The sequence below is a fragment of the Salvelinus alpinus genome, chromosome 15, assembly GCF_045679555.1.
Source record: "Salvelinus alpinus chromosome 15, SLU_Salpinus.1, whole genome shotgun sequence".
Taxonomy (NCBI): domain Eukaryota; kingdom Metazoa; phylum Chordata; class Actinopteri; order Salmoniformes; family Salmonidae; genus Salvelinus; species Salvelinus alpinus.
Genome location: NC_092100.1, coordinates 9861174 through 9887420, shown reverse-complemented (window position 1 = coordinate 9887420; position 26247 = coordinate 9861174). Strand labels below are relative to the sequence as shown.

At 43.1% G+C, this 26247-nt stretch overlaps 1 protein-coding gene across 3 annotated transcripts in view; it reads left to right on the top strand.

Moving 5' to 3' along the window:
• Positions 1-10008: 10008 nt before the first annotated feature.
• Positions 10009-26247, top strand: part of LOC139539453 (26S proteasome non-ATPase regulatory subunit 1) — a 58010-nt gene continuing 41771 nt past the window's right edge. For 2 of the 3 annotated variants that reach the window (XM_071342429.1, XM_071342427.1), the window contains exons 1-16: positions 10009-10743; positions 11626-11669; positions 11926-11999; positions 12369-12538; positions 12794-13002; positions 13247-13390; positions 13888-14114; positions 14291-14351; positions 14463-14591; positions 14716-14804; positions 15311-15389; positions 15485-15658; positions 16254-16365; positions 17825-18021; positions 20577-20672; positions 21617-21681. In XM_071342429.1, the coding sequence (XP_071198530.1) occupies positions 10728-10743; positions 11626-11669; positions 11926-11999; positions 12369-12538; positions 12794-13002; positions 13247-13390; positions 13888-14114; positions 14291-14351; positions 14463-14591; positions 14716-14804; positions 15311-15389; positions 15485-15658; positions 16254-16365; positions 17825-18021; positions 20577-20672; positions 21617-21681 (1886 nt within the window). In that variant the 5' untranslated portion in view covers positions 10009-10727. The remainder of the gene's footprint in view (positions 10744-11625; positions 11670-11925; positions 12000-12368; positions 12539-12793; positions 13003-13246; positions 13391-13887; positions 14115-14290; positions 14352-14462; positions 14592-14715; positions 14805-15310; positions 15390-15484; positions 15659-16253; positions 16366-17824; positions 18022-20576; positions 20673-21616; positions 21682-26247) is intronic. The other variant, XM_071342428.1, reaches the window with a different exon arrangement.

Below are 26247 nucleotides of genomic sequence, written 5' to 3'. Positions count from 1 at the left end.
AACTTCTGACCCACTGGGAATGTGATGAAAGAAATAAAAGCTGAGAAAGATCATTCTCTCTACTATTATTCTGACATTTCATATTCTTAAAATAAAGTGGTGATCCTAACTGACTTAAGACAGGGAATTTTAAATGTCAGGAATTGTGAAAAACGGAGTTTAAATGTATTTGGCTAAGGTGTATGTAAACTTCCGAACAGTAAAATCTGTTGAGAAGCCTTTTTGTCCTAGACTTGGCACTCCGGTACCGCTTGCCATGCGGTAGTAGAAAGAACAGTCTATGACTAGGGTGGCTGGGGACTTTGACCATTTTTAGGGCCTTCCTCTGACACCGCCTGGTGTAGAGGTCCTGGATGGCAGGCAGCTTGGCACCAGTGATGTACTGGGCCGTCCGCACTACCCTATGTAGTGCCTTGAGGTCGGAGGCCAAGCAATTGCCGTACCAGGCAGTGATGCAACAAGTCAGGATGCTCTCGAATGTTGCAGAACCTTTTGAGGATCTGAGGACCCATGCCAAATCTTTTTAGTTTCCTGAGGGGGAAAAGGCTTTGTCCTGCCCTCTTCACGACTGTCTTGGTGTGTTTGGACCATTCTAGTTTGTTGGTGATGTGGACACCAAGGAACTTGAAGCTCTCAACCTGCTCCACTACAGCCCCGTAGATGAGAATGGGGGCGTGCTCGGTCCTCCGTTTCCTGTAGTCCACAATCATCTCCTTAGTCTTGGTTACATTGAGGGATAGGTTGTTATTCGGGCACCACCCGGCCAGGTCTCTGACCTCCTCCCTGTAGGCTGTCTCGTCATTGTCGGTGATCAGGCCTACCACTGTTGTGTCATCTGCAAACTTAATGATGGTGTTGGAGTCGTGCCTGGCCATGCAGTCGTGGGTGAACAGGGAGTACAGGAGGGGACTGAGCAGGCACCCCTGGGGGGCTCCAGTGTTGAGGATCAGCGTGGCAGATGTGTTGCTACCTACCCTCACCACCTGGGGGGCGGTCTGTCAGGAAGTCCACGATCCAGTTGCAGAGGGAGGTGTTTGGTCCCAGGATCCTTAGCTTAGTGATGAGCTTTGAGGGTACTATGGTGTTGAATGCTGAGCTGTAGTCAATGAATAGCATTCTCACATAGGCGTTCATTTTGTCCAGGTGGGAAAGGGCAGTGTGGAGTGCAATAGAAATTGCATCATCTGTGAATCTGTTTGGGCGGTATGCAAATTGGAGTGGGTCTAGGGTTTCTGGGATAATGGTGTTGATGTGAGCCCTTACCAGCCTTTCAAAGCACTTCATGGCTACGGACGTGAGTGCTACGTGTCTGTAGTCATTTAGGCAGGTTGCCTTTGTGTTCTTGGGCACATGGACTATGGTGGTCTGCTTGAAACATGTTGGTATTACAGACTCAAACAGGGACATGTTGAAAATGTCAGTGAAGACACCTGCCAGTTGGTCAGCACATGCCCGGAGCACACGTCCTGGTAATCCGTCTGGCCCCGCAGCCTTGTGAATGTTGACCTGTTTAAAGGTCTTACTCACGTCGGCTACAGAGAGCGTGATCACACAGTCGTCCAGAACAGCTGATGCTCTCATGCATGCCTCAGTGTTGCTTGCCTTGAAGCGAGCATAGAAGTGATTTAGCTCGTCTGGTAGGCTCGTGTCACTGGTTAGCTCACGGCTGTGCTTCCCTTTGTAGTCTGTAATAGTTTGCAAGCCCTGCCACATAAGACGAGCGTCGGAGCCGGTGTAGTATGATTCAATCTTAGCCCTGTATTGACGCTTTGCCTGTTTGATGGTTCGTCTGAGCGCATAGCTGGATTTCTTATACGCTTCTGGGTTTGGAGACCCGCACCTTGAAAGCTGCAGCAATACCCTTTAGCTCAGTGCGAATGTTTCCTGTAATCCATGGCTTCTGGTTGGGATATGTACGTACAGTCACTGTGGGGACGACGTCCTCGATGCACTTATTGATAAAGCCAGTGACTGATGTGGTGTACTCCTCAATGCCATCGGAAGAATCCCAGAACATGTTCCAGTCTGTGATAGCAAAACAGTCCTGTAGTTTAGCATCTGCTTCATCTGAACACTTTTTTATAGACCGAGTCACTGGTGGTTCCTGCTTTAACTTTTGCTTGTAAGCGGGAATCAGGAGGATATAATTGTGTTCGGATTTACCAAATGGAGGGCGAGGGAGAGCTTTGTACATATCTCTGTGTGTGGAGTACAGGTGGTTGCACATTTAACATGTTGATAGAAATTAGGTAGAACTGATTTAAGTTTCCCTGCATTAAAGTCTCCAGCCACTAGGAGCGCCGGAGCGGTTTCCTGTTTGCTTATTTCCTTATACAGCTGACTGAGTGCGGTCTTAGTGCCAGCATCCGTCTGTGGTGGTAAATAAACAGCCACGAAAAGTATAGCTGAAAACTCTCTAGGCAAGTAGTGTGATCTGCAATTTATCGTAAGATAGTCTACTTCAGGCGAGCAAAATCTAGAGACTTCTTTAGATTTCGTGCACCAGCTGTTGTTTACAAATATGCACAGACCACCCCCCCTCTTCTTACCGTAGTGTGCTGTTCTATCTTGCCGGTGCAGCATATATCCCGCTAGCTGAATATCCATGTCATCATTCAGCCACGATTCCGTGAAACATAAGATATTACAGTTTTTGATGTCCCGTTGGTAGGATATTAGTGATCATATCTCGTCTAATTTATTGTCCAATGATTGCACGTTGGCGAGTAATATTGATGGTAACGGCAGCTTCCCACTCGCCTTCTGAGGATCCTAACGAGGCACCGTGTCCTCTGTACCTGCGTCTCTTCCTCTTGCAAATAACTGGGATGTTGGTCTTGTCAGGTGTTCGGAGAATGTCCTGTGCATCCTGCTTGTTGAAGAAAAAAATCTTTGTCTACTCCGAGGTGAGTGATCGCTGTCCTGATATCCAGAAGCTCTTCTTACATACATGTGATGTTAAAGCTATTCGGCAATAGCTTGTTGGTCTCGCTGGGTCCTTTCCTGGCTTCCGGATTGTTGGCCTCGCTGGGACCTTCCCTAGCTTCCGGCTTGTTGGCCTCGCTGGGTCCTTCCCTGGCTTCCGGATTGGTACCATTACTGCCTCCTTTCAGCTGCCTGGTCCCCTCCTCCCAGAATCTGTACAACATCAATACCTTATCCAGTGCCTCATCACTAAGATGGGCCAACATAACATAGCACACCTCGTCTTTCCCAGGTGAAGTTAACCAGCCTTACCTATTGCCCGTTTCATCTCTGCCATGGTAAATGGTGTATTCAATGCATCATTTATATCCTTCCTCCTATCCAGCACTCCAGGGTGCTCCTCTCTTGTTCTCCCTCTCCCCATCCTCTGAAAAAGTTGCCAAGCTATGCACTTTGACAAATGCTTTGGCCATCATCTCTGCCTTCTCCTCATCTGTTACTGCCATATCCTCCCCACTCGTCAACACTGGATAGTCCCACTCCCTTCTGACCCCACTCATCCTCTTAACCCTCCACCACAATTTCCCCACAGGTATCGCCCTGCCAAGAACCGACGCCAACATGACCTCTTTGCCTGACAGATAGTTCTTCTCACCAGAACCTGCTTATACTGAATCAGATGTTGGAAGTTACACATCCTTTTCAGTACTCTAAATGCCCTGTTCCTACTCCCCAGCATTGCCCCACACTCCTCCGTCCACCATGGGACTGCTTTCCTCCTCCTCCTCCCTGAACTCTTAGGTATCGCCTCAGTAGCTGCCCCCACTAAAGCTGTTCTCACCCAGTTATTCATACTATCCACATCCCTTTTCATATCCACCCGAGCCATCACCTGCTCACTCAGCTCCTAAAACTGATCCCACTTTTCCCTTCCAAACACCCACCTGCCTACTCCATCCACTGACACCTCATCCTCCCTCCGGCCTACTGTGCATACTATGGGGTAATGATCACTCCCTACTGTCGACTCCTCCCATACCTCCCACTCACAGATTCCTGCCATCGCACTAGATACCAGAGTGAGGTCCAAGGCAGACTCTTTCCCTGTGGCTACATCAATCCTGGTCCCTCGGCCATCATTCAGGCACACCAGATCTCATCAGATTTTCCATCACTTGGCCATTTCCATCCATCCGTTTCACCCCCCAGAGTGTTGTGGGCACTAAAATCCCCACACCACATTAACTTACTTCTATCCTGGCCCTCCAACCTCTCCAGCACTTTTAGGTCCAATATCTGACAAGGATTATCTACTGAACAAAAATATAAATGCAACACGCAACAATTTCAAAGACTTTACTGAGTTACAATTCATATAAGGAAATCAGTTAATTTAAATAAATAAATTAGGCCCCGATCTATGGATTTCACATGACTGTGCAGGGGCGCAGCCATGGGTGGGCCTGGGAGGGCATAGGCCCGCCCACTGGGAGCCAGGCTCAGCCAATCCCAATGAGTTTCTCCCCACAAAAGAGCTTTATTACAGACATAAATACTCCTCAGTTTCATCAGCTGGTCTTAGACGATCCCGCAGATGAAGAAGCCGGATGTGGAGGTCCTGGGCTGGTGTGGTTACAGGTGGTCTGCACTTGTGAGACCGGTTGAATGTACTGCCAAATTCTCTAAAAGCATGTTGTAGGCGGCTTAAATTAGCATTTAATTCTCTGGCAACAGCTCTGGTGGACATTCCTGCAGTCATCATGCCAATTGCACACTCCCTCAAAACTTGAGACATCTGTGGTATTGTGTTGTGTGACAAAACTCACATTTTAGAGTGGTCTTTTATTGTCCCCAGCACAAGATGCACCTGTGTATTGATCATGCTGTTTAATCAGCTTCTTGATATTCCACACCTGTCAGGTAGATGGATTATCTTGGCAAGAGAGAAATGCTCACTAACAGGGATGTAAACAAATTTGTGCACAACATTTTAGAGAAATAAGCTTTTTGTGCATATGTAAAATGGGATCCCTGTATGATAAACTCTGAAGTCGGTTTGAGCCATGTTTTCTGCACACAAATCAGGCTTAGCTGGCACATCTACAATGAACTGCTTGAACTCCTGCCCATTAGCCAACAGGCTTTGAGCATTCCATTGTAGTATTACCACCATAACTAAGATCCAGTAATACATGACTCCACCCTCGGCTGATTGAGGTCATCTCGAACCTCTTCCCAGGTCAACCCTGTCATACTCAGATGTCTCCCAGCCACTTCCACTATTAGATGAATCCTCTCTATTTTAGACTCTACTTTAGCAGTGCTATTGATAGCTCCTGCTATGAACGTCACCAGCTTTCTCTTATCTACGTATACCATATCGCCGCCCACCTGCCCCGTAATCCCCGGTCTAGATGCTCCTACCCATCTCTCCCTTGAACCTGTATCTCTGTAGACGTGGACCACCCTCACTGCCTCAGCATATGACATATGACCCTTCTCTCCGCTCTCACTTGTTGCACCTCCACTGCCTGCTTCACTGCCTCACACCCACTATATGCCACAATATGAGCACCCCCTCAGCTGCAGCACTTTGGTTGTACATCCTCCTCACACTTCCCATACTCATGCTCCCCTCCACACCTGGCACACCTCTTTTTCTCTTTACAGGCTGTTGCCACATGCCCAAACCTCTGGCAGTTATAACATCTTAAAGGCTTCGGTGCATAAGCCCTCAGATAATAACCCTTGATTACTTTACCCTGTCCTTGAAGTGTAACAGAACAGATGGGCTATTTACCCTAACTCTATCCCTTGTCATAGCCGCGGGAAGTAGTTTAGAGGTGGGGGTGCTGCGATGCAGAAAAAAATGCATTTGCCCACACTGAAGACTTCTATACCGGTCTGCTAATACAGGACTAGTAAAGACCCAGTCTTTTTACTTTTGTAAAAAAAATATAATACTAAATGTATTTGTATTTAGAGTTTACCAGCATTTCTAACCTGAGTCTGATAATTATCTGTACAAAACAGTTAATCTGATAATACTTGAGGAATATAAAAATGTATTTAAATACTTTGCAAATGCTACTTGTTGAAAACTGAAATGGCCTATTCATTCCTTTTACTAGACACTCATATCCAGAGCAACTTGAGTGCATACATTTTCATACTGGTCCCCTGTGGGGATTGAACCCACAACTTTAGCATTGCCATGCTCTACCAACTGCACATTATCACATCACATCATCACAAACCACTTGATGTCTCAATGTAGGCCTACTCAATTAATGTATCGTGCATTGTTTTTCTTCATGTTGATGGAAAGTATACAGGTACCAAACCTAGATGACCAGCCTATGTACAATACAGTAATGTACATTTACATTAAATGGTTTATAAGAATGGTAAATTAATACTGTGTAAAAAGTGGTTGCTTTCCATGTTATTTTATCAAGAAAAATATTTAATTTGATGTGGATGTTTTGTGTCTTTGCCCATAACTTTGAAACTTTAAATGTAAATGTTAGAGTGCAGGGTTTTGTTCTTTCTGGATTCCATTAGCAGTGCTTCCCAAACTTTTTATAGTCCCGTACCCTTTCAAACATTCCACCTCCAGCTGCGTACCCAGGGTCAGCACACTCTCAAATGTTGTTTTTTGCCATCATTGTAAGCCTGCCACACACACACTATACGATACATTTATTAAACTCATAAGAATCTCACAACCTGGCTCGTGGGAAGTGACAAAGAGCTCTTATCGGACCAAGGTACAAATAATAATATAATAATAATCAATCATTTTGCTCTTTAATTAGCCATCTTACATATAAAACCTTTTTGTTCATCAAAAATGGTGAATAACTCACCACAGGTTAATGAGAAGGGTGTGCTTGAAAGGATGCCCATAACTCTGCAATGTTGGGTTGTATTGGAAAGAGGCTCAGTCTTAAATCATTTTCCACACAGCCTGCGCCTGTATTTAGTTTTGATGCTAGTGAGGGCCGAGAATCCACTCTCACATAGGTACGTGGTTGCAAAGGGCTTCAGTGTCTTAACAGCGCAATTTGCCAAGGCAAGAAACTCTGAGCGCAGCCCTATCCAGAGAGACGCAGACTCGGTCTCAACCTTTAAGTCTTTATTGAAGACTCATCTCTTCAGTAGGTCATATGATTGAGTGTAGTCTGGCCCAGGAGTCTGAACGTGAACGGAAAGACTCTGGAGCAACGAACCGCCCTTGCTGTCTCTGCCTGGCCGGTTCCCCTCTCTCCACTGGGATTCTCTACCTCTAATCCTATTACAGGGGCTAAGTCACTGGCTTACTGGTGCTCTTCCATGCCGTCCCTAGGAGGGGTGCGTCACTTGAGTGGGTTGAGTCACTGACGTGATCTTCCTGTCTGGGTTGGCGCCCCCCCTTGGATTGTGCCGTGGCGGAGATCTTTGTGGGCTATATTCGGCCTTGTCTCAGGATGGTAAGTTGGTGGTTGAAGATATCCCTCTAGTGGTGTGGGGGCTATGCTTTGGCAAAGTGGGTGGGGTTATATCCTGCCTGTTTGGCCCTGTCCGGAGGTCTCATCGTATGGGGCCACAGTGTCTCCTGACCCCTCCTGTCTCAGCCTCCAGTATTTATGCTGCAGTAGTTTATGTGTCGGGGGGCTAGGGTCAGTCTGTTATATCTGGAGTACTTCTCCTGTCTTATCCGGTGTCCTGTGTGAATTTAAGTATGCTCTCTCTATTTATTTTCTCTCTTTCTTTCTCTCTCTCGGAAGACCTGAGCCCTAGGACCATGCCTCAGGACTACCTGGCATGATGACTGCTTGCGGCCGTGCTGCTTCTCCAGTTTCAACTGTTCTGCCTGCGGCTATGGAACCCTGACCTGTTCACCGGACGTGCTACCTGTCCCAGACCTGCTGTTTTCAACTCTCTAGAGACAGTAGGAGCGGTAGAGATACTCTCAAAGATCGGCTATGAAAAGCCAACTGACATTTACTCCTGAGGTGCTGACTTGTTGCACTCTCGACAACTACTGTGATTATTATTATTTGACCATGCTGGTCATTTATGAACATCTTGGCCATGTTCTGTTATAATCTCCAGCCAGAAGAGGACTGGCCACCCCTCATAGCCTGGTTCCTCTCTAGGTTTCTTCCTAGGTTTAGGCCTTTCTAGGGAGTTTTTCCTAGCCACCGTGCTTCTACACCTGCATTGCTTGCTGTTTGGGGTTTTAGGCTGGGTTTCTGTACAGCACTTTGAGATATCAGCTGATGTAAGAAGGGCTATATAAATAAATTTGATTTGAAATCTGGCAGTGGCTTCTGATTAAATTACATTTTCACAGAACCGCTTGTTGCCATTTCAATGAGGCTCTCTTGTTCAGATATCGGTAAATAGACTGGAGGCAGGGCATGAAAGAGATAACGAATCCAGTTGTTTGTGTCGTTTGTTTTCGGGAAAGTACCTGCGTAATTGTGCACTCAGGTGCTTTGCTATATCACATTTGACATTGTCCGTAAGCTTGAGTTCATTTGCACACAAAAAAATCATACAATGATGGAAAGACCTGTGTGTTGTCCTTGTTAATGCAGACAGAAAAGAGCTCCAACTTCTGAATATAGTTGCGGAGAGTCCCTGTAATCCTAGATTCAGATCATTCAGGCAAGAAAAAACATCACCCAGATAGGCCAGTCGTGTGAGAAACTCGTCATCATGCAAGCGGTCAGAGAAGTGAAAATTATGGTCAGTAAATAAGTTATTTTCTCAATTAAAAAAAACTTGTCAATAAGTTGATCCCTTGATAACCAGCGCACTTCTGTATGTTGTAAAAGCGTTACATGGTCGCTGCCCATATCATTGCCTAATGCAGAAAATACACAAGAGTTAGGGGCTTTGCTTTAACAAAGTTAACCATTTTAACTGTAGTGTCCAAAACATCTTTCAAGCTGTCAGGCATTCCCTTGGCAGCAAGAGCCTCCAAGTGGCGTCGGGAGCAACTGCTTGTATGCGTGTTACCACTCCACTATGTCTCCCCATCATAGCTTTTGCGCCATCAGTACAGATACCAACACATCGGTCCCGTGTGGCTCAGTTGGTAGAGCATGGCGCTTGCAATGCCAGGGTTGTGGGTTCAATTCCCACGGGGGGACCAGGATGAATATGTATGAACTTTCCAATTTGTAAGTCGCTCTGGATAAGAGCGTCTGCTAAATGACTTAAATGTAAATCTTGACCACCAAAGTCCATTTGATGTCACAAAGCTGTCCAGTACTTTAAAAATATCCTCTCATGTTGTCCTGGTTTCCAACGGTTTGCAGAAGAGGATGTCTTCCTTAATTGACCCCCCATAAATATAACGGACATACCAGGAGCTGTGACAGACCCGCCACATCTGTTGACTAACGCATATAATTCACTGGCTTGTATGCGAAGCAGTAATTGTTTCAAAACATCTCCTGCCATGTCACTGATGCGTCGTGAAACAGTGTTGTTTGATGAAGGCATTGTCTGTATAGTTTTTTTAAACTTTCCCCCCAGCATTGTCCCAGCTATATCCATGGCAGAAGGAAGAATTAAGTCCTCCACAATAGTATGGGGCTTGGCTGTCTTAGCCACTCAGTAGCTCACCATATAAGACCCTTCTAGCCCCTTCTTATTAATGGTATCTGTTGCTTTTATAAATGTCTTACTACTCAGTCATCTTTATTCTCGCTCAAAAAAAACTCCTTTCAAATTGTAGTTTACCTCTTTAGAGCCAACACTCACAGGCAATCCTGTTATCACCCCTTTAATCCACTGCTTGAATGGTGCAGACAGAGGGTTGCCTCGCTTCTAGTCCTTAGGAAACTTTGCAGTATTTTGTTTTTATTGCTGCACTGCCGGAACTAGAAGCACAAGCATACCCACAATAACATCTGTTAAACACGTGTATGTGACCAATACAATTTGATTTAAAACTGTTGCTCTCCTCAAACTTCCTTTTCTACTTAATCCCCGCAGCCATAGACCTCTTGCTCCCATTCAAACCCCTGCTCAATTTCTCTACCGCTTTTGTTTTACGTTTTCTCTTTCCTACTCCCTTCTCCATCACAATCGCCTACCATCTCTGACCCAGTCACAGCCGTGCCGAACCACCGCCACAGTTTGATTGTTTGCTTACTCCCTTTCAACCCGAAAGACTGATACGTAGCAAAAGTGCTAGCGCCAGTTTGCGCCAGCACCAAGCGGATCCTCCCTTCGTATAACCAAATATCTCCAACCGGCACAACTCCGATATTTATTATGTTATTACTGCGTCCAAAATACCACAGTCGACTGCAGTTTCAAAGCTGTAATATGTTTCTGTAAGGGGCGCTAGGGGGCAGAAAAACAACGTGTGTAGGACAGGTAAAATAACTGATTCATTCGAGACTGGCAGAATAGAAGACCGTTTGTGGATAGAAATATACCGAAATTATGTTTTAAATATTCTAGCTAAGAATACAAAATATACAGCCCATTACAATGATTTTAGTCATCACTTTTCCTACCCCTGTCCAAGAATCAGGATGAGATTAAATAATTGACAATGACGACGAGCTGTAATTTAATCAGGCACTATCTAGGTATACCTAACTATGGGTTTTTAGAAAGGGGGCTTTCATTGTTGAACCAAAAATATTTTTCAACAGACAAGTGTCCCGCTGTTGTGGACAACTGACACATATACTGTACTTTCAAGGTGTTGACGTTTTATAATTTCATTGTCACTAACTGAAACGGTATAACCTGGGTTCGTGGATTAAGAGGGGGAGAATAAAGAACCAACCATGATAACGTCTGCCGGTAAGCAGTAACATACTAGCAAATGTCAGCGTTTTGGAAAAGATTGCTAACGGTAGCAAGCTAGCATCCATTGATTTAGCTGAGTCACATAGCTAACTGGCTAGCTAACTAGCTATCTACCCAGTTTACAGACTTTTAAAACTCACAGTTAGCTAATTTAGCTACTGTACATTAACAAATGTTAGCTAGTTACCTAGGTGGCTGGATAACAACTGTATTCCTATCATATTGTTTAATGTCTATAGTCGCCATTAACGTTAGTCGTTGGACAATGACGTTAGCCAAATGGCTAACTAACATTAGCTAGGAATTTACCGACCGCGTTGGTTAGCTGCTGACGTTACCTAGCTGTGCCCTGGCAAACTAACGTAGTTAGCTAGTTTATAATGTAATATTTTCATAGCCCGGTAAACGGGCGGCATGTAGCCCGGCGGCTAGGATTCCTAGCCACTCCTGCTCCTAGTAGCAGTGTCGGGCCAGTAACCGAAAGGTAGCTGGATCGAATCCCCGAGCCGACAACGTTTAAATCTGCCCCTGGTCAAACTCGGAAGGGGAAGGGGAATAAGTAGTCAGTTATTAAATTGAAATGTGTCGATTAAAGCACCTCTGATTCCGAGGGGTTGGGTTAAATGCGGAAGAGACATTTCAGTTGAATGCATTCAGTTATACAATTGACTAGATATCCCCTTTTCCCTTTCGAGTTTAACCTGTTTAGGCTTCACATTAAACTTTTTTTTATATGACAGTCATAAATGAGAAGAACGTTAACGTTTTCTGTCTAACCTAGCTAGCTACGTTACATACACTAAGTGCATCAGGGTTCACACACACATCAGGGTCTATCCATGATGTTGAAATTGACTGCACATTATTTGATTTTAGCTGGAATCATCTCACTGCTGGATGAGGAGGAGCCCCAACTCAAGGTATCATAAACTTAATCTTGTGAGAATACACCAGTGGTCACCAACCCTGGACCTAGAGAAGACGAAAAGCCTTGTACAATAACATTAAATACCATCATAAGTAGCTAGTTTGTGGAAGCAGTCGTTAGTGCTGGACAGTAGCTCTCCTGGACCAGGTTTGGTGGCCACTAACATTCCTATTGACTTGGCAATGATTATTCTTGACTATTGTTTGTGTAAAGTGTCTTAACATTTTTATTTATTTTTTTGTTTGTAGGAGTTTGCTCTGCACAAGCTGAACTCCATTGTCAATGACTTCTGGGCTGAGATATCGGGATCTGTTGACAAAATGTACGTTTTTAATTAAGGGGGGAAAAGCCACATATTTCCATGGTCAGTTTAAATTGGCAATATGTCACTTTTTGGGAAACCAGACCAAATTCACATAACGTTCTGTTTTTGCTTATTTTAACTTTCGGTTTTGTACACCAGCTTCAAACGGCTGAAACAACAATATTTTTGGTTATGCAAATTTTTTTTGCGGCGGTTTAGATGATACATTGATTCTCTACACTATAGCTAACTTAGTTTGTCACAAACTGAAATTAGGCAAACTATTTAGTTTAAGTAACCAGGAAATGGCAGTGATTTCTGCATAGTGCAACTTTAATTAGAATAAAGAAATTACTCAAGGGGGAAAAATTTGTTCTCTCCTCACAGTGAGGTCCTGTATGAAGATGAGACATTTCGGAGCAGGGCATTTGCTGCCTTGGTGGCTTCCAAAGTGTTCTACCACCTCGGGGCGTTTGATGAGTCGTTGAACTACGCTCTGGGTGCAGGAGACCTTTTCAATGTCACAGACGACACTGAATATGTGGAGACCATTATCGGTGAGTGATGTCACAACTGCATGTTTTGGTATCCCCAAGTACACCATCTTAATAATGACCTCAAGGGCTTCTAATGCTGATCCATAGGCTTACCTTTTGTTACATTACACATAGTCACCTCAACAATGTTCAATTTATGTATACCCACTGTTGCTAATTTAGATATCAACACACTGATGCCACTAATCATGGCAATTGATTATTCCTCAGTGGTATACAGCAGTTCTTTGATGACCTCTGGTCTTTTCCCCGTAGCCAAATGCATTGACCACTACACCAAGCAGCGGGTGGAGAACGCCGAGCTTCCTGAGGACGAGGAGAAGAAGAGCATCGACCCGCGGCTGGAGGGCATCGTCAACAAGATGTTCCTGCGTTGCCTAGGCGACCATAAGTACAAGCAGGCCATCGGCATTGCCTTGGAGACTCGACGCCTGGACATCTTCGAGAAGACTATCCTTGAATCGGTCAGTGGCTCCCGGGTCGTCTTCTGAACACGTTCTGTTTTGGTTCCACAGATTGTTTAATTTGGTGCAACTTCTACTTAATGTAATAAATAAAAAATTTGCTGAATGAAATCCACAGATGCATGAGTTTTGGTTTAGCCTACATTTTATTTAATGTTTTTGTTGTGGTTTAAAACAACAAAACATTCAGTAACAACTGAACATTTTATGTTGAGATCCTAACCTTCTTCCTTGTGTTGTACAGAATGACGTTAGTGGCCTACTGGCCTACAGCCTGAAGGTCTGCATGTCACTAATGCAGAACAAGAAGTTCCGCAATGAGGTCCTCCGAGTGCTGGTCAAGCTCTACATGAATCTGGAGAAGCCTGACTTCATCAACGTTTGCCAGGTAACAGGGAAAAAGCACACTTCAAATTGGGCTCTGATATTTTTTTTTTATATCCATTCAGCTGCCTGCAGTTTGGTGGTGCGATGGTTCTCTGATTTCACAATCTGATCCACTGGAATTACATAGTCATTCAATAGCAAATTACTTTGGAAATAAACAGTCACGTGCACACGTTATTGTTAGTGGGGGGTAGGTGAGAAACTCTGCATAATGAAAAGATCCACTAAATACTGTTCACCTTAATTGTAACGATGCTTCTGTCTGAGGTGGATCCCACTTGTTGCCAGCAGAGGCATTCACTTTGAGGCTGACTACAGACTATTGCTCTTCATTCCCCCTCACCCCACCTGAATCTCTTTTTGATTACTGCAATTCAGCTTTTAGCTGCAAATGGATTTATTTGATATTGTACACATCTTACTAATATGAGGAAGGAACCACTTGACCACCATGCAGCACACTCAAACTCTGTCTCTCCTTCTCTTTCTCCTCCACAGTGCCTGATCTTCCTGGATGACCCACAGGCGGTGAGCGACATCCTGGAGAAGCTGGTGAAGGAAGACAACCTGCTGATGGCCTACCAGATCTGCTTTGACCTGTACGAGAGTGCCAGCCAGCAGTTCCTCTCCTCCGTCATCCAGAACCTGCGCACCGTGGGCACGCCCATCCCCGCCGTGCCTGGCTCCACCAACACAGGCACTGTGCCCATCCCAGACAAAGACAGGTGCGTGAGGATGAGGGTGTAGTCACAGGGTGAGAGGGGTAGGTTGGGGAAAGATGACGGGAAAATGTGAAGTAATGTAGTAAGATCGGTGTAGGTGAAATATCTTTACACGTCACAGGTAACCTATTGTGATACAAAGATTTTATTTAGCCAATATGTTTTAAATTTTTTCTCAGTGATGCTATGGAGACGGACGACAAGGCCAGCAGCTCCCCTGCAGGGAAAGCATCAGACAGTGTGAGTAGCTGTACTTGGTGCTTCTTTATGGCCATGCAGAGAAGTTGTCGATTTTATATTACTGTTTTTGTCACCCAAAATAATGAGTCTTCCCTTCCTTTGCTTGCATAGAAGGACGAGCCTAAGGACCAGAACGCGAAGATGATCAAAATTCTCAGTGGAGAAATGGCCATCGAATTTCATCTGCAGTTCCTTATCCGGAACAACAACACAGACCTAATGATTCTCAAGAACACAAAGGTAAAGGATGCCATTATGAGTATTTAACAGGCTATGTATTGGATGTTAAATAGGCATATGACATGTACTGCATTATAAGAAGGCTTTCACAATTTTTTGTTGTTGCTTTGTCTACCTAATTCAGGATGCTGTCCGAAATTCAGTGTGCCACACAGCCACGGTCATAGCCAACTCCTTCATGCATACGGGGACCACAAGTGACCAGTTCCTCAGGTATAGCCACTATGCTATAGCATAAACACAGAGAATATCACTTTCTGTTTTGCCAGCACACTTCATAACATACCCTCCAGGAAGTTGTATTTATATATAAAAAATATTTATATTTATATTTCGTTGTGATTGTGGTACATTCTATTGTTGTGAGGCAGAACTGGCTTCTGAGTATTTTCAAATAATGTGGCTGAAATCAACTGCTTCTACTGCAACTATTTCAAATACTCCTAGGACCTGTGTTCAAATGCATCGGAGTACTTATTTGAATTTGTATTTACTCTGTATTAAAGGACAATTTCTAATAAATGCTTATACTTTCCAATTTTATTTCCAAATACATTCCAATATTCAACTACTCCCCCAAAATATTTGAATACTTATTTGAAATGTTTGAAAGTAATTTAAATAATCAAAATAGTTTTTGGCTGAAGCCTGGTGTGAGGATATAAAGGGCCAATTCTGTGTTTGGCTGTGTGATGGGATTTTATTCATTCTTTCAACAGAGAGAACTTGGAGTGGCTTGCAAGAGCCACCAACTGGGCCAAGTTCACAGCCACAGCCAGTCTTGGCGTCATTCACAAGGTAAACTTTAGCGGACACGATTTAAAACAACCAGAGATGTCTCAGATATATAAATAAATAAATAAAGTTTCACTGAATAATCTGCATCTTTTCAGGGTCACGAGAAAGAGGCACTGCAGTTGATGGCCACCTATCTGCCCAAAGACACCTCACCCGGATCAGCCTACCAGGAGGGAGGCGGCCTGTATGCCCTCGGGCTAATCCATGCCAACCACGGGGGGGACATCATTGACTACCTGCTCAGTCAGCTCAAGAACGCCAGCAACGACGTGAGTGGCAACATGCAGACACGTCACATTTCCCTTGCTCAATTCCAAATCAACCCATAGCCCCCCACCCCTTTGGTCACTTAGATTTGATTGGATGTGTGTGTAAAGGCATCTGCATGATACCCAGCCCGAAACAGTTCAGAAGAGTTTGTGCTTATATTATCAACAATTTGACACGTTTTCATGCATATTTTTTTTAAATTGAGAAATACTGAATCAAACATTTTTGTTGTACAATTGCTTGACTAAGGGCAAAAACATAAATTAATTTCTTGGGTTTCTTGAATTGATTTATTGAGTTCGATGAATTCTGAATATTTTGACGAAGTGTCTACTTGCTACAGCATCTCAAGATGGACAAACAGTACGATTGGCACTTTTCTAGTTTTTCAAGCGAAGGTCTTTTTAAGGGAGTAAGCGAACACACTCGTTCCGGCTAGGCGCCAGTCAAACTGAAGCATGCTGATGCATTAAGTAATACAGAGATAATTCCAACGAAGCACATCAGGGGGATATCATGTCACATTCGAGTTGAAATCATAGTTATATTTGTGTCTGTGATGGCTGTTTTGGTTTGCTTTGTTTCCTCCCACAGATTGTCCGTCACGGGGGAGGTCTGGGCCTGGGATTGGCTGCTTTGGGTACAGCCAGGCAGGATGTGTACGATCTGCTCAAGTCTAACCTGTACCAGGACGATGCAGTCACAGGTACACGACCCTGAACAGACAGTGAGGCATTTGGTGCTAGTCGAGTTCAAATTTAGCGAACTATTATACACTGAAAAAAATATATAAAAGCACCCATTTCAAAGGTTTTACTGAGTTATAGTTCCATATAAGGAAATCAGTAAATTGAAATAAATTCAGTAGGCCCTAATCTATGGATTTCACACAACTGGGAGTACAGATATGCATCAGATATGCATCAAAAAAATGGTAGGGGTGTGGATCAGGAAACCAGTCGGGATCATGCAGTGCGACAAATGTCCTTTGCGTGTAGTTCATCATCAGGCTGATTGTGGAATGTTGTACCACTCCTCTTCAATGGCTGGGTGAAGTTGCTGGATATTGGTGGGAACTGGAACATGCTGTTGTACACATTGATCCAGAGCATCCCAAACATGCTCAATGAGTGACATGTCTGAGTATGCAGGACATGGAAGAACTGGGACACTTTCAGCTTCCAGGAATTGTGTACAGATCCTTGCGACATGGGACCGTGCTTTATCGTGCTGAAACATGAAGTGATGGTGACAGATGAATGACATGACAATAGGTCACGGTATCGCTGTACGTTCAAATTTTCATCGATAAAATGCAATTGTGTTTGTTGTCCATAGATTATGCCTGCCCATACCGTAACCCCACCGCCACCATGGGGCACTCTGTTCACAACCGTGACCTCAGCAAACCGCTCGCCCACACGACACCATACATATGGTCGCGGTTGTGAGGACATTTGGACGTACTACCAAATTCTCTAAAACTACGTTGGAGTCGGCTTATGGTAGCGATTTGAGCATTAAATTCTCTGGCAACAGCTCTGATGGACATTCTTGCAGTCAACATGCCAATTGCACGCTCCCTCAAAATTTGAGACATCTGTGGCATTATGGTGTGACAAAACTGTGCATTTTAAAGTGGCCTTTTATTGTCCCCAGCACAAGGTGAACCTGTGTAATGATTATGCTGTTTAATCAGCTTCTTTATATGCCACACCTGTCAGTTGGAAGGATTATCTTGGCAAAGGAGAAATGCTCCCTAACAGGGATGTAAACACATTTGTGAACACAATTTGAGAGAAATAAGCGTTTTTTGCGTATGGAATATTTCTGATCTTTCTTTTATTTCAGCTCATGAAACATGGGATCAACACTTTACGTTTTAGATTTTTGTTCAGTATATCTCTGTAGCCCCTAGAGTGTAACATGGGAATGTCAATTCCCCATTGGGAGGAGATTCAGAAAAACATCTTGAAATATTTGCTTCTGTTGATATGCAGTATGCTTTGAAACAAAAACTGCATTGCTTGTGCAATTTACAAGAGATCAGTGATACTAGCAACTTGTTAGAAAAATCAACACTGTGCTGCCAGTTGTTCAGACTTAGAAAGTACTTTTCTTTGGTGCCATCATGCGGTGCTCATGTTTTGACCCTCTGTTCCCAGGCGAGGCGGCGGGACTGGCCCTAGGGCTCGTCATGCTGGGCTCCAAGTCTGCCCAGGCCATCGAGGACATGGTGGGCTACGCCCAGGAGACTCAGCACGAGAAGATCCTGCGCGGCCTGGCCGTGGGCATCGCCATGGTGATGTACGGACGCATGGAGGAGGCAGACACGCTCATCGAGAGCCTCTGCAGGGACAAGGTAACAATGGGACTTGAAATGCAGTCACATGTACTAGGACTGACCCCATTTTTTTGGGGGGGGGGTCGATAGGCTGTTTGACCGAGATTTCTTTAGTCGAGCAGTCGCAATTATTTCGAGTTGTAATTTTTTCCACATGTTTTCTTTTGATGATTCACGCTTGTCTCAGTGGACTAACCCATTGTGGAGGCCACCGGATGGCACAGTCATCACTCTTAAGATGTGAAATTGTATATGGTTATATTGCGTAACAATAATGATGCAACACTAATACAGCTAATATACTTTATAAATAATGCTCTTTATACCGTGTTGGATATGGTCATATGTCTTCCACGCATCGGACTTCCCCTTTCCCTCCTGAGCAACCAGTAAACATTCACCCGTTTTGAGTTTATTTTTCACGTCCTCCGTATCCGTTTTGCAGTCGACATTACTGTGTTCGGAGTTTGTTATAACCAATTTATTGATGTGATTATGATAAGCTATAGGTCAGGCCCTATTGGTCACATGTATGCTATGATTACATGTAGGGCTGGGTGATATGACGATATATATCGTGTGACGATAGAAAAACGTCTATCGTTTCATATTATGCTCTATCGTTTATTTCGTTGTGTCGCAAATCGCACTCTTTGCGGCAATATTTTCCATCAATTCGGACAACGCTTTGCGTGATCTTTGCAACACAAACAAACATGGAGGAGAGTGAACGTGACACAGAGCACGGAGACATGAAGCTCGTACCTAAAAGAGGGGCTACTTCGGTCGCATGGACGTGGTTTGGGTATGAAAAGTCTGACACGGACCAGAAAACCGTCCTCTGCAAAATATTCCGCAGGCCGTTCCTGACAACAGGCTCAAACACCACTAACCTCTTTTACCACCTACGTAAGAATCATGTGAAACAGTACAGAGAGAGTCTACGGATGAGACCCAAAAAAGTACCGTAGAGTGCTCAAAACAAACCCTCGACTCAGACGTTGCTAGTGGCTTTTGCCCGCGGCACACCATATGGCAAAGGATCACGAAGATGGAAGGAGATAACAACAGCTGCTGTTACAACTTACATCTGCAAAGACATGGCCCCAATTTACACGGTCGAGAAACGGGGGTTTCTTGAGTTGGTGCTAACACTCGACCCAAGGTACCAAATACAAATTGATATGTGACACGTATTAATGCCAAAATAACATGCAATACAGGCAAGCCCCCCCCAAAATATATATATTTTAGGCCTATATTTATTTTGTATGCAACTATAGTTGAAGTGTTTTCTATTTACCTTTTTTAGATTTTATACATTTTATATTTTGTTACATGCTTAATTTGACATTTGCACAAAGGTTCTAAATAAAAGAGAAATAATCAAATATGTACTTTTCTATTGTTGAGTTTAATTCAACATGTAACAAGAAATAGGCCTTTACGTGTGGGCATTTTATATAAACTATTTATTCATTGAATTAACATAAAATGTGCTATATTGTGATATGTATCGTTATCGGGATATGGGATGAGATTTTGGCCATATCGCCCAGCTCTAATTACATGTTTCACATAAAGAGAGCAAGGGTTGAGGGAAAGTTTTTCCTAAATAAACGAGGGATTTTGATAACGTTTCAGTCAAACAAGTAAGAAACTACATGGCTGAAATGATGTAGCTGCTTCAGCACGGGCAGTGCGATAAACACTTGCTGTGGTGCCTTTTCGCTGGAGTAGGGAGGAGAGACAACGTCCGCCAGTCACACAGGCACTCGCTGTCACTTGTTTTAACACTTGAGTAATTTGTCTAACTATTTAATCAAACAGTATGCTTATGTAGACAAGCTCAGTGCGTATGTTGTTGGTTTTATTCAAACACAGGGTGTGGCTGTCTATAACATTTCGATTTTGGTCGAAAGAACAGGACTACTCTCGGTGGACCCCCCCCCCAAAAAAAACACGTTTTGCCGGGACCACCCTAACACACACACCAGTTCCGCTATGCCTGCCGCGGGGACGGGGTTCCGCTATGCCTGCCGCGGGGACGGGGGTTCCGCTATGCCTGCCGCGCGGAAACTCACTCACCTCCTGTGCGGAAACTCACCTCATCCCCTATTACCAATATATTGACCTTCATTCCTTAATTCCTTGGCTATGCATCCATGACTGTTAACCTTGTTGCCTATTGTGGGTGGTTTTTTATTTTTTTCCCAGCCTGTAGTCATCCGTTTCAATTTACTGCGACAATGAATACCTGTCCTGAACCGTAGTATGAATGATACATGCAGTACCCATACTTAAATGTGTTATTTGTCAAATAAGAGGTATACCTTTGTTGACCATACATTGTTTCCATGACTACCTACTAGGGTTGCAAAATTCTGTGAACTTTCAATAAATTCCCAGGTTTTCCAGAAATCCTGTTTGGAGGGTTATGGATTTCCTGCTTATTCCCTCATGTGAATCATCCAACTGGGATTTTGGGAATACCAGAATTTTGCAACCCTACTGCTGCAGACTCTTGTCTCTTAGCTAAGGCTCTGTGTTCTGTCGCTGTGTGTGTGTTGTAGGACCCCATCCTGCGCCGCTCCGGAATGTACACAGTGGGCATGGCCTACTGCGGCTCCGGGAACAACAAGGCCATCAGACGTCTGCTGCATGTGGCTGTAAGTGTTCTCCTTCCTCACGCAAAACACTGACAACCAGGAAACAGAGTAGGGACGGCACCTGGCCGTGCTGCTGCTCCAGTTTCAACTGTTCTGCCTGCGGCTATGGAACCCTGACCTGTTCACCGGATGTGCTACCTGTCCAAGACCTGCTGTTTTCAACTCTCTAGAGACAGTAGGAGCGGTAGAGATACTCTTAATGATCGGCTATGAAAAGCCAACTGACATTTACTCCTGAGGTGCTGACCTGTTGCACCCTGACAACCACTGTGATTATTTTTATTTGACCATGCTGGTCATTTATGAACATTTGAACATCTTGGCCATGTTCTGTTATAATCTCCACCCGGCACGGCCAGGAGAGGACTGGCCACCCCTCATAGCCTGGTTCCTCTCTAGGTTTCATCCTAGGTTTTGGCCTTTCTAGGGAGTTTTACCTAGCCACCGTGCTTCTACACCTGCATTGCTTGCTGTTTGGGGTTTTAGGCTGGGTTTCTGTACAGCACTTTGAGATATCAGCTGATGTAAGAAGGGCTATATAAATACATTTGATTTGATTTGGATAGTCAAGATATGAAGTATTGGAATTGGGAGTATGGTTATGACAGACAATAGTATACTTCACAGCAAATTAAAATGTGTTGGTATGTTAATTGCCAGAATTAAATAAATTCCTTGGTAGTACAGGAAGCCCTGATAGATTCATTAATGTTACTAGGGCAGATGGTTGAGTTGGTATTCGTACAGATGGCAGCCTGCACAAGCTAAAGATGGTGTGATAAAAGAGCTTTTTATGAACAAGTATAGGCTTTCCCCAAATCTTTGATATCTGGGCAGATTGGGAGTTTGGTGTTTGGGCAGGAAAATTGTTATTAGTGGCTGTTCTCTCCTTGCCCTACTGTATTTTTTTTTCTGCTATTAATACATTGTTCTCTACCTGTCAGGTAAGTGATGTGAACGATGATGTCAGAAGGGCAGCGGTGGAGTCCATTGGATTCATCATGTTCAGGTAAGGCCTTGGCCTTATGCAACCCTGTATCCTATGTAATCCCCTTTCTGCCCAGCAGAGGTCCCCCTACTTTCAGCCTCTTGGTCCACTGCTAGTCTCTAAGCCAACCTAACTGATCAATCAGCTCCTACATGTATACACAAAGACTGCATTCCTCCCATAGCCCGGGCATCATTTCCAAATGCTTTTTGAGTATGTCCTCAGATGGGTGTTGTTGGCAGTTTATGTAGCCTCCCTCCCCTCATCCAGATTGTTAAAACAAACAGTGAGAGAGATTTCTTCCGCCTAGACCTCAGATAAATAGATGGGGCTTTTCCACTCCTGATTGCCACCGGGGCTGTTACCCATCTTTGGCCCTGAGGTTAACCCACATTTCCAAGTTCCATGTTTTCCCATCAAGAATTGGGTTTTCGCAAGTTCTCACCATAGCCTGTGGAATTTTCACCCCTGAAGAATTTGTTGTCTGAACACTGTTTGGGGTTTTAAGTAACCAAGGGCATGCAGTAGGGTTAACCTTTAGCCCAGATGGACCTCTGGGCTGATCTGTGTTTTCTTATACGCTGAATTGTTTATGAAAGCCCTAGTGCTGGGCAATATGGCCAAAATATATCACAGTATTTTTTTTAAAAATGGCTGTATGATGGTATTTGACAATATATTATGTTTTTAAATTATAACAGTTCTAAATTTGCTTTATAAATAGTGCAAGACCTCAGGGTGGCAACACATACATTCTAAGTGATTTCAACAGGTCTCTCTCCATTCTGATTTGTTTTATACTGTTCAATTCAACTTCAACCCAAAATATTTTTGGGGCATTTTCATAAATTTCTGCGTTCATTTGAGAATTTCCACACTGCCATGTAGGGCTGCATGATATGGGCAAACAATCTAAACCTTATTTTGAATCAAATGTTAATTGTTTCCAAGGGAACCCTTTAATCTTTGGCTATATTGTCTGTTTTCTGCTTCATGTAGCTAACATATTAATGCTTCTTGTATTCCTTTTTTATGTGGAAGGTACTGTTGCACAAATAACATGCTGATTTAGGTCTACACCATCACTGGTATTATCAGGCTGTATAATTAATTATGTTTGCTCTGACTCAGTACATTTATTAGCTAGCTACCTAGCGATTAGCATTAGCGGCTAACAAGATTTAGGCCCAACTTGCTAAGAAAAGACAAACTAGCTGTTTGCAGATGTATAGCAACACAAACTAATAGTGTAATAATAGAACGCTACTGGATTTCTATGAAGAAGCAAAGTGAAAACAGCATTGTTGTCATCAACATTGTTCCATGTGCTGCATTGACCATGCAGACTGAACGCATGTGTCTCGTGGTCGAGGAACAACAAATGTGCTCCTTGAGTGACGGGGCGGGGCTAGGTCTGTGTGGAAAGCGGCATGTAGAGAGCGGAGAGAGATGACTCAAATAGCGAAGGAAACTATAAAAATTGATGTTAAACACGGCGTATCACATTTAACAAACCAAACATTAAAATACCGTTATAGAAGGTAAAGTAAAAACCCAAACCATCAATACCGGTATTTTGGGCTAAATTCAGAATTGAGTTGAGAATGCCTCAGAAATTCAAATTTTTGAATTGAAGTAGTAAACAGGATGCAGAATTGCTATTTGAATGAAAGGGAATAGAATTAATTGAAATTCAAATGCCTCTTCGATATTAGGTGTATTGTGTATACAAATACACATCTTGTACATAACATCAACCATGTCGTTATTTATATGTATGTAAATACAGTTGTTGAAACAATTTGATTTTCAAGAAAAACAATTCATGCTCAAGGAAAACAAAACCTATGTGCGAATATTCTAAGTTATTATATTTCATTATTCACTTAGACCTCCTCAGGTACTTTGGAAAATAGTAAGTATTTGGGCAGGATCTGTCAGTTTTGTAGTTCATACATGCATAATCTATGAGCAAATTTACTGTCTTACCTCAATTAGCCACCAAATTCCTAGGTTAAAAGTGACTGTTTCCTAGAAGCTGTGTGATGCCATTTTCCCTACCTTTACCCCCATGTGGGGGTTTGAGTGACAGCTAGCAAGACACAGTAGAGCGAGAGAACAATGACGTGGTGCACATATCTGCACATTTGTGACGTAGTACGCAATTTTCAGGGACCACTTTTTGCTCGGGCACTACTTTCAAAAGTACCAGAGAATATCTGTAAAGGTCCAATGCAGTTGTTTCTATCTCAATATCAAATCATTTCTGGGTAACAATTAACTGCAATATGTAACTTTTTGGGTGACCTGACCAAATTCACATAGAAATGTGAGTTATAGATCTGAAAGCAAGTCTTAGAAGCAGTAGATCTGTTCTATGTGCACTATTTCTATGCTTCCCATTCGGTTTGGTTTTTTGCGTCTTTTACTATCGGTTTTACACACCAGCTTCAAACGGCTGAAAATACAATATTTTGGGTTGGGTATTTCACAGCGGTTTAGATGGTACAATGATTCTCTACATTACACTTTGCTTGTTTTGTCACACAAATGAACTATTAGAATTTTAGCAACCAGGAAATGGTGTAGCAATTTCTTCACGTTGGACCTTTTTTTGAGTACCTTACTGTCATTGTTTTAAATTTTAAATGTTCAAAAAATAGCTTCTTAGCAAAGACCAATTTCTCAATCAAGAATTTTAGGTCTGTCTGGGAGTGGTCTGAGTGAGGATGGGAAAACGATCTGTTATTGGCAGAGGTTTGGAACTCTCTTCTCTTGGTCTGTTAACTAATTAACGCCTGGTGATGTCACGAGGCAGGCCAAAAGTCCATGGTTCTGTAGTGTGATAGACGCGCTGCTGTGTGTGTGTGTTTGCGCAATGCCATCGAGGGCCATATTCCAGTTGGCAGCCACAGATCGATAAGCAGGATGTTTTCCACTTCCTCTGTCCTCTCAGACCTTATTTACTTTTCACAATGAGGGAAAGTCTTTTCAAACAGCTCTTACACTAAAAGGGCGTATCATAATTTTCACAATTTCATTGTTATTCCAACCTCATGGTATGGAAATATATATGAAACACAGGTAAATCTAGTTTTTGACTGCACTGGGCCTTGTAAATTCTGTTCAAAATAGGGAAAATACAAAATTTCCCAGAATGCATTAGTTTAACCCTGACCCTGAGGCCTTCAAAAAAAAAAGCCAAACAAATTAAATGGTTTGATAGTGAGAGGAATTATCCCATAAGTTTTAAAGGGGCTGTCTACATTTGTAAACAGAGAAATAAAAGCCTATTTTTTGTTTTGTTTTTGGGTTATAATGGTGACGATCAGTAGTTCTAAGCTCATCAGGCTATACAGTCTGAGTAATATTCTCTAGGAGTTAATGGGTTTACATTTATATCCAAAAAAGTACAATATCTTTGTACAAATCATGGATTGTGGCTTTAGAATAAAAAACACAATATATAAGGTAGGGTCTAATATAACTGTATTATTTGTTAACAAAATCTAATTGGCTATTCTAAGCACTAAGGTTAAAATAGAATGTTTCTGCAGAAGAGTGATATTCTATGGTGTCTGGACGTGTGACCTGCCATTCAATGAAACGCATATTCTATGACTGAGTGGAATTTTTGATTGAATCAAATTAAATTCTACTTCCTGTCATTCAAATTCTACATCCTGTGGGGGTGTGGACAATTTGAATTTCAAGTCATGAGTTGAATGGGATTCAATTCCAAAATTCTGAATTGAGTTCAACCCTGGTAAGCGCTGGGTATCATTTGTTATTTGAAAAACCAACAGTTAAATGTTTTGAAAATGTGCTTAAGTTTCAGCAATGTGAGAATTTGTTTCATGTCCAAGTTAAATCTATGGAACATGAATAATCTTTGAACCACCCTTGTTTTGGTCTGTGCAATGGTTTTCAGTAGTCTCTTGTAATTAAATGCAATTCATGATCAAAGATATGACACACTTTTGGAAGTGATTTTACTTTTCAGAAAGCATAGCCTAACCTACATTGATCAGCTGCAAACTATCCCTCCTTTTCCTAGTTTTGTCACTCTTAAGTGATCCTGTGATTGGTTTGCATGCGGATTATCAACATGACATCAAATGGATGACAGAATTTAGGTTCATTTTTAGCTGAGAGGATATAATAACTTCCTGGTTCCTTACAGGTAGTTTAGTGTCTGAGAACGTTGGCTTCATGTCATCCTCCCGAGTCACATTATTGTTTTTCGATCTGTTTACGGAGGCTTATCACTCATTCTCTGACGTGAATGTACCCATCAGGCATCACTGCAGCATTCAACAGCATCAGGCAGCACTGCAGCATTAAATGGCACCGAGCCAAGCAGAGGAAAATAGAGGGACTATTTTAAGCCCAAAAAAGGCTATGCGATATTCCCATGATCAATTGGCTGTTAGATAAACCTTGTGTAAATCCTTCCTCTGTTTAGAGATCCTCCTGAGCGGCAACAATTCAGCTGAGCTCCCACTCCCCCATGGCTTCCAGGCCCCCTTACAGTCTTGGGAAACCAGGACATGGTGCTCAGAGCTGCTGTCTCTGAGTGGGTCAAAG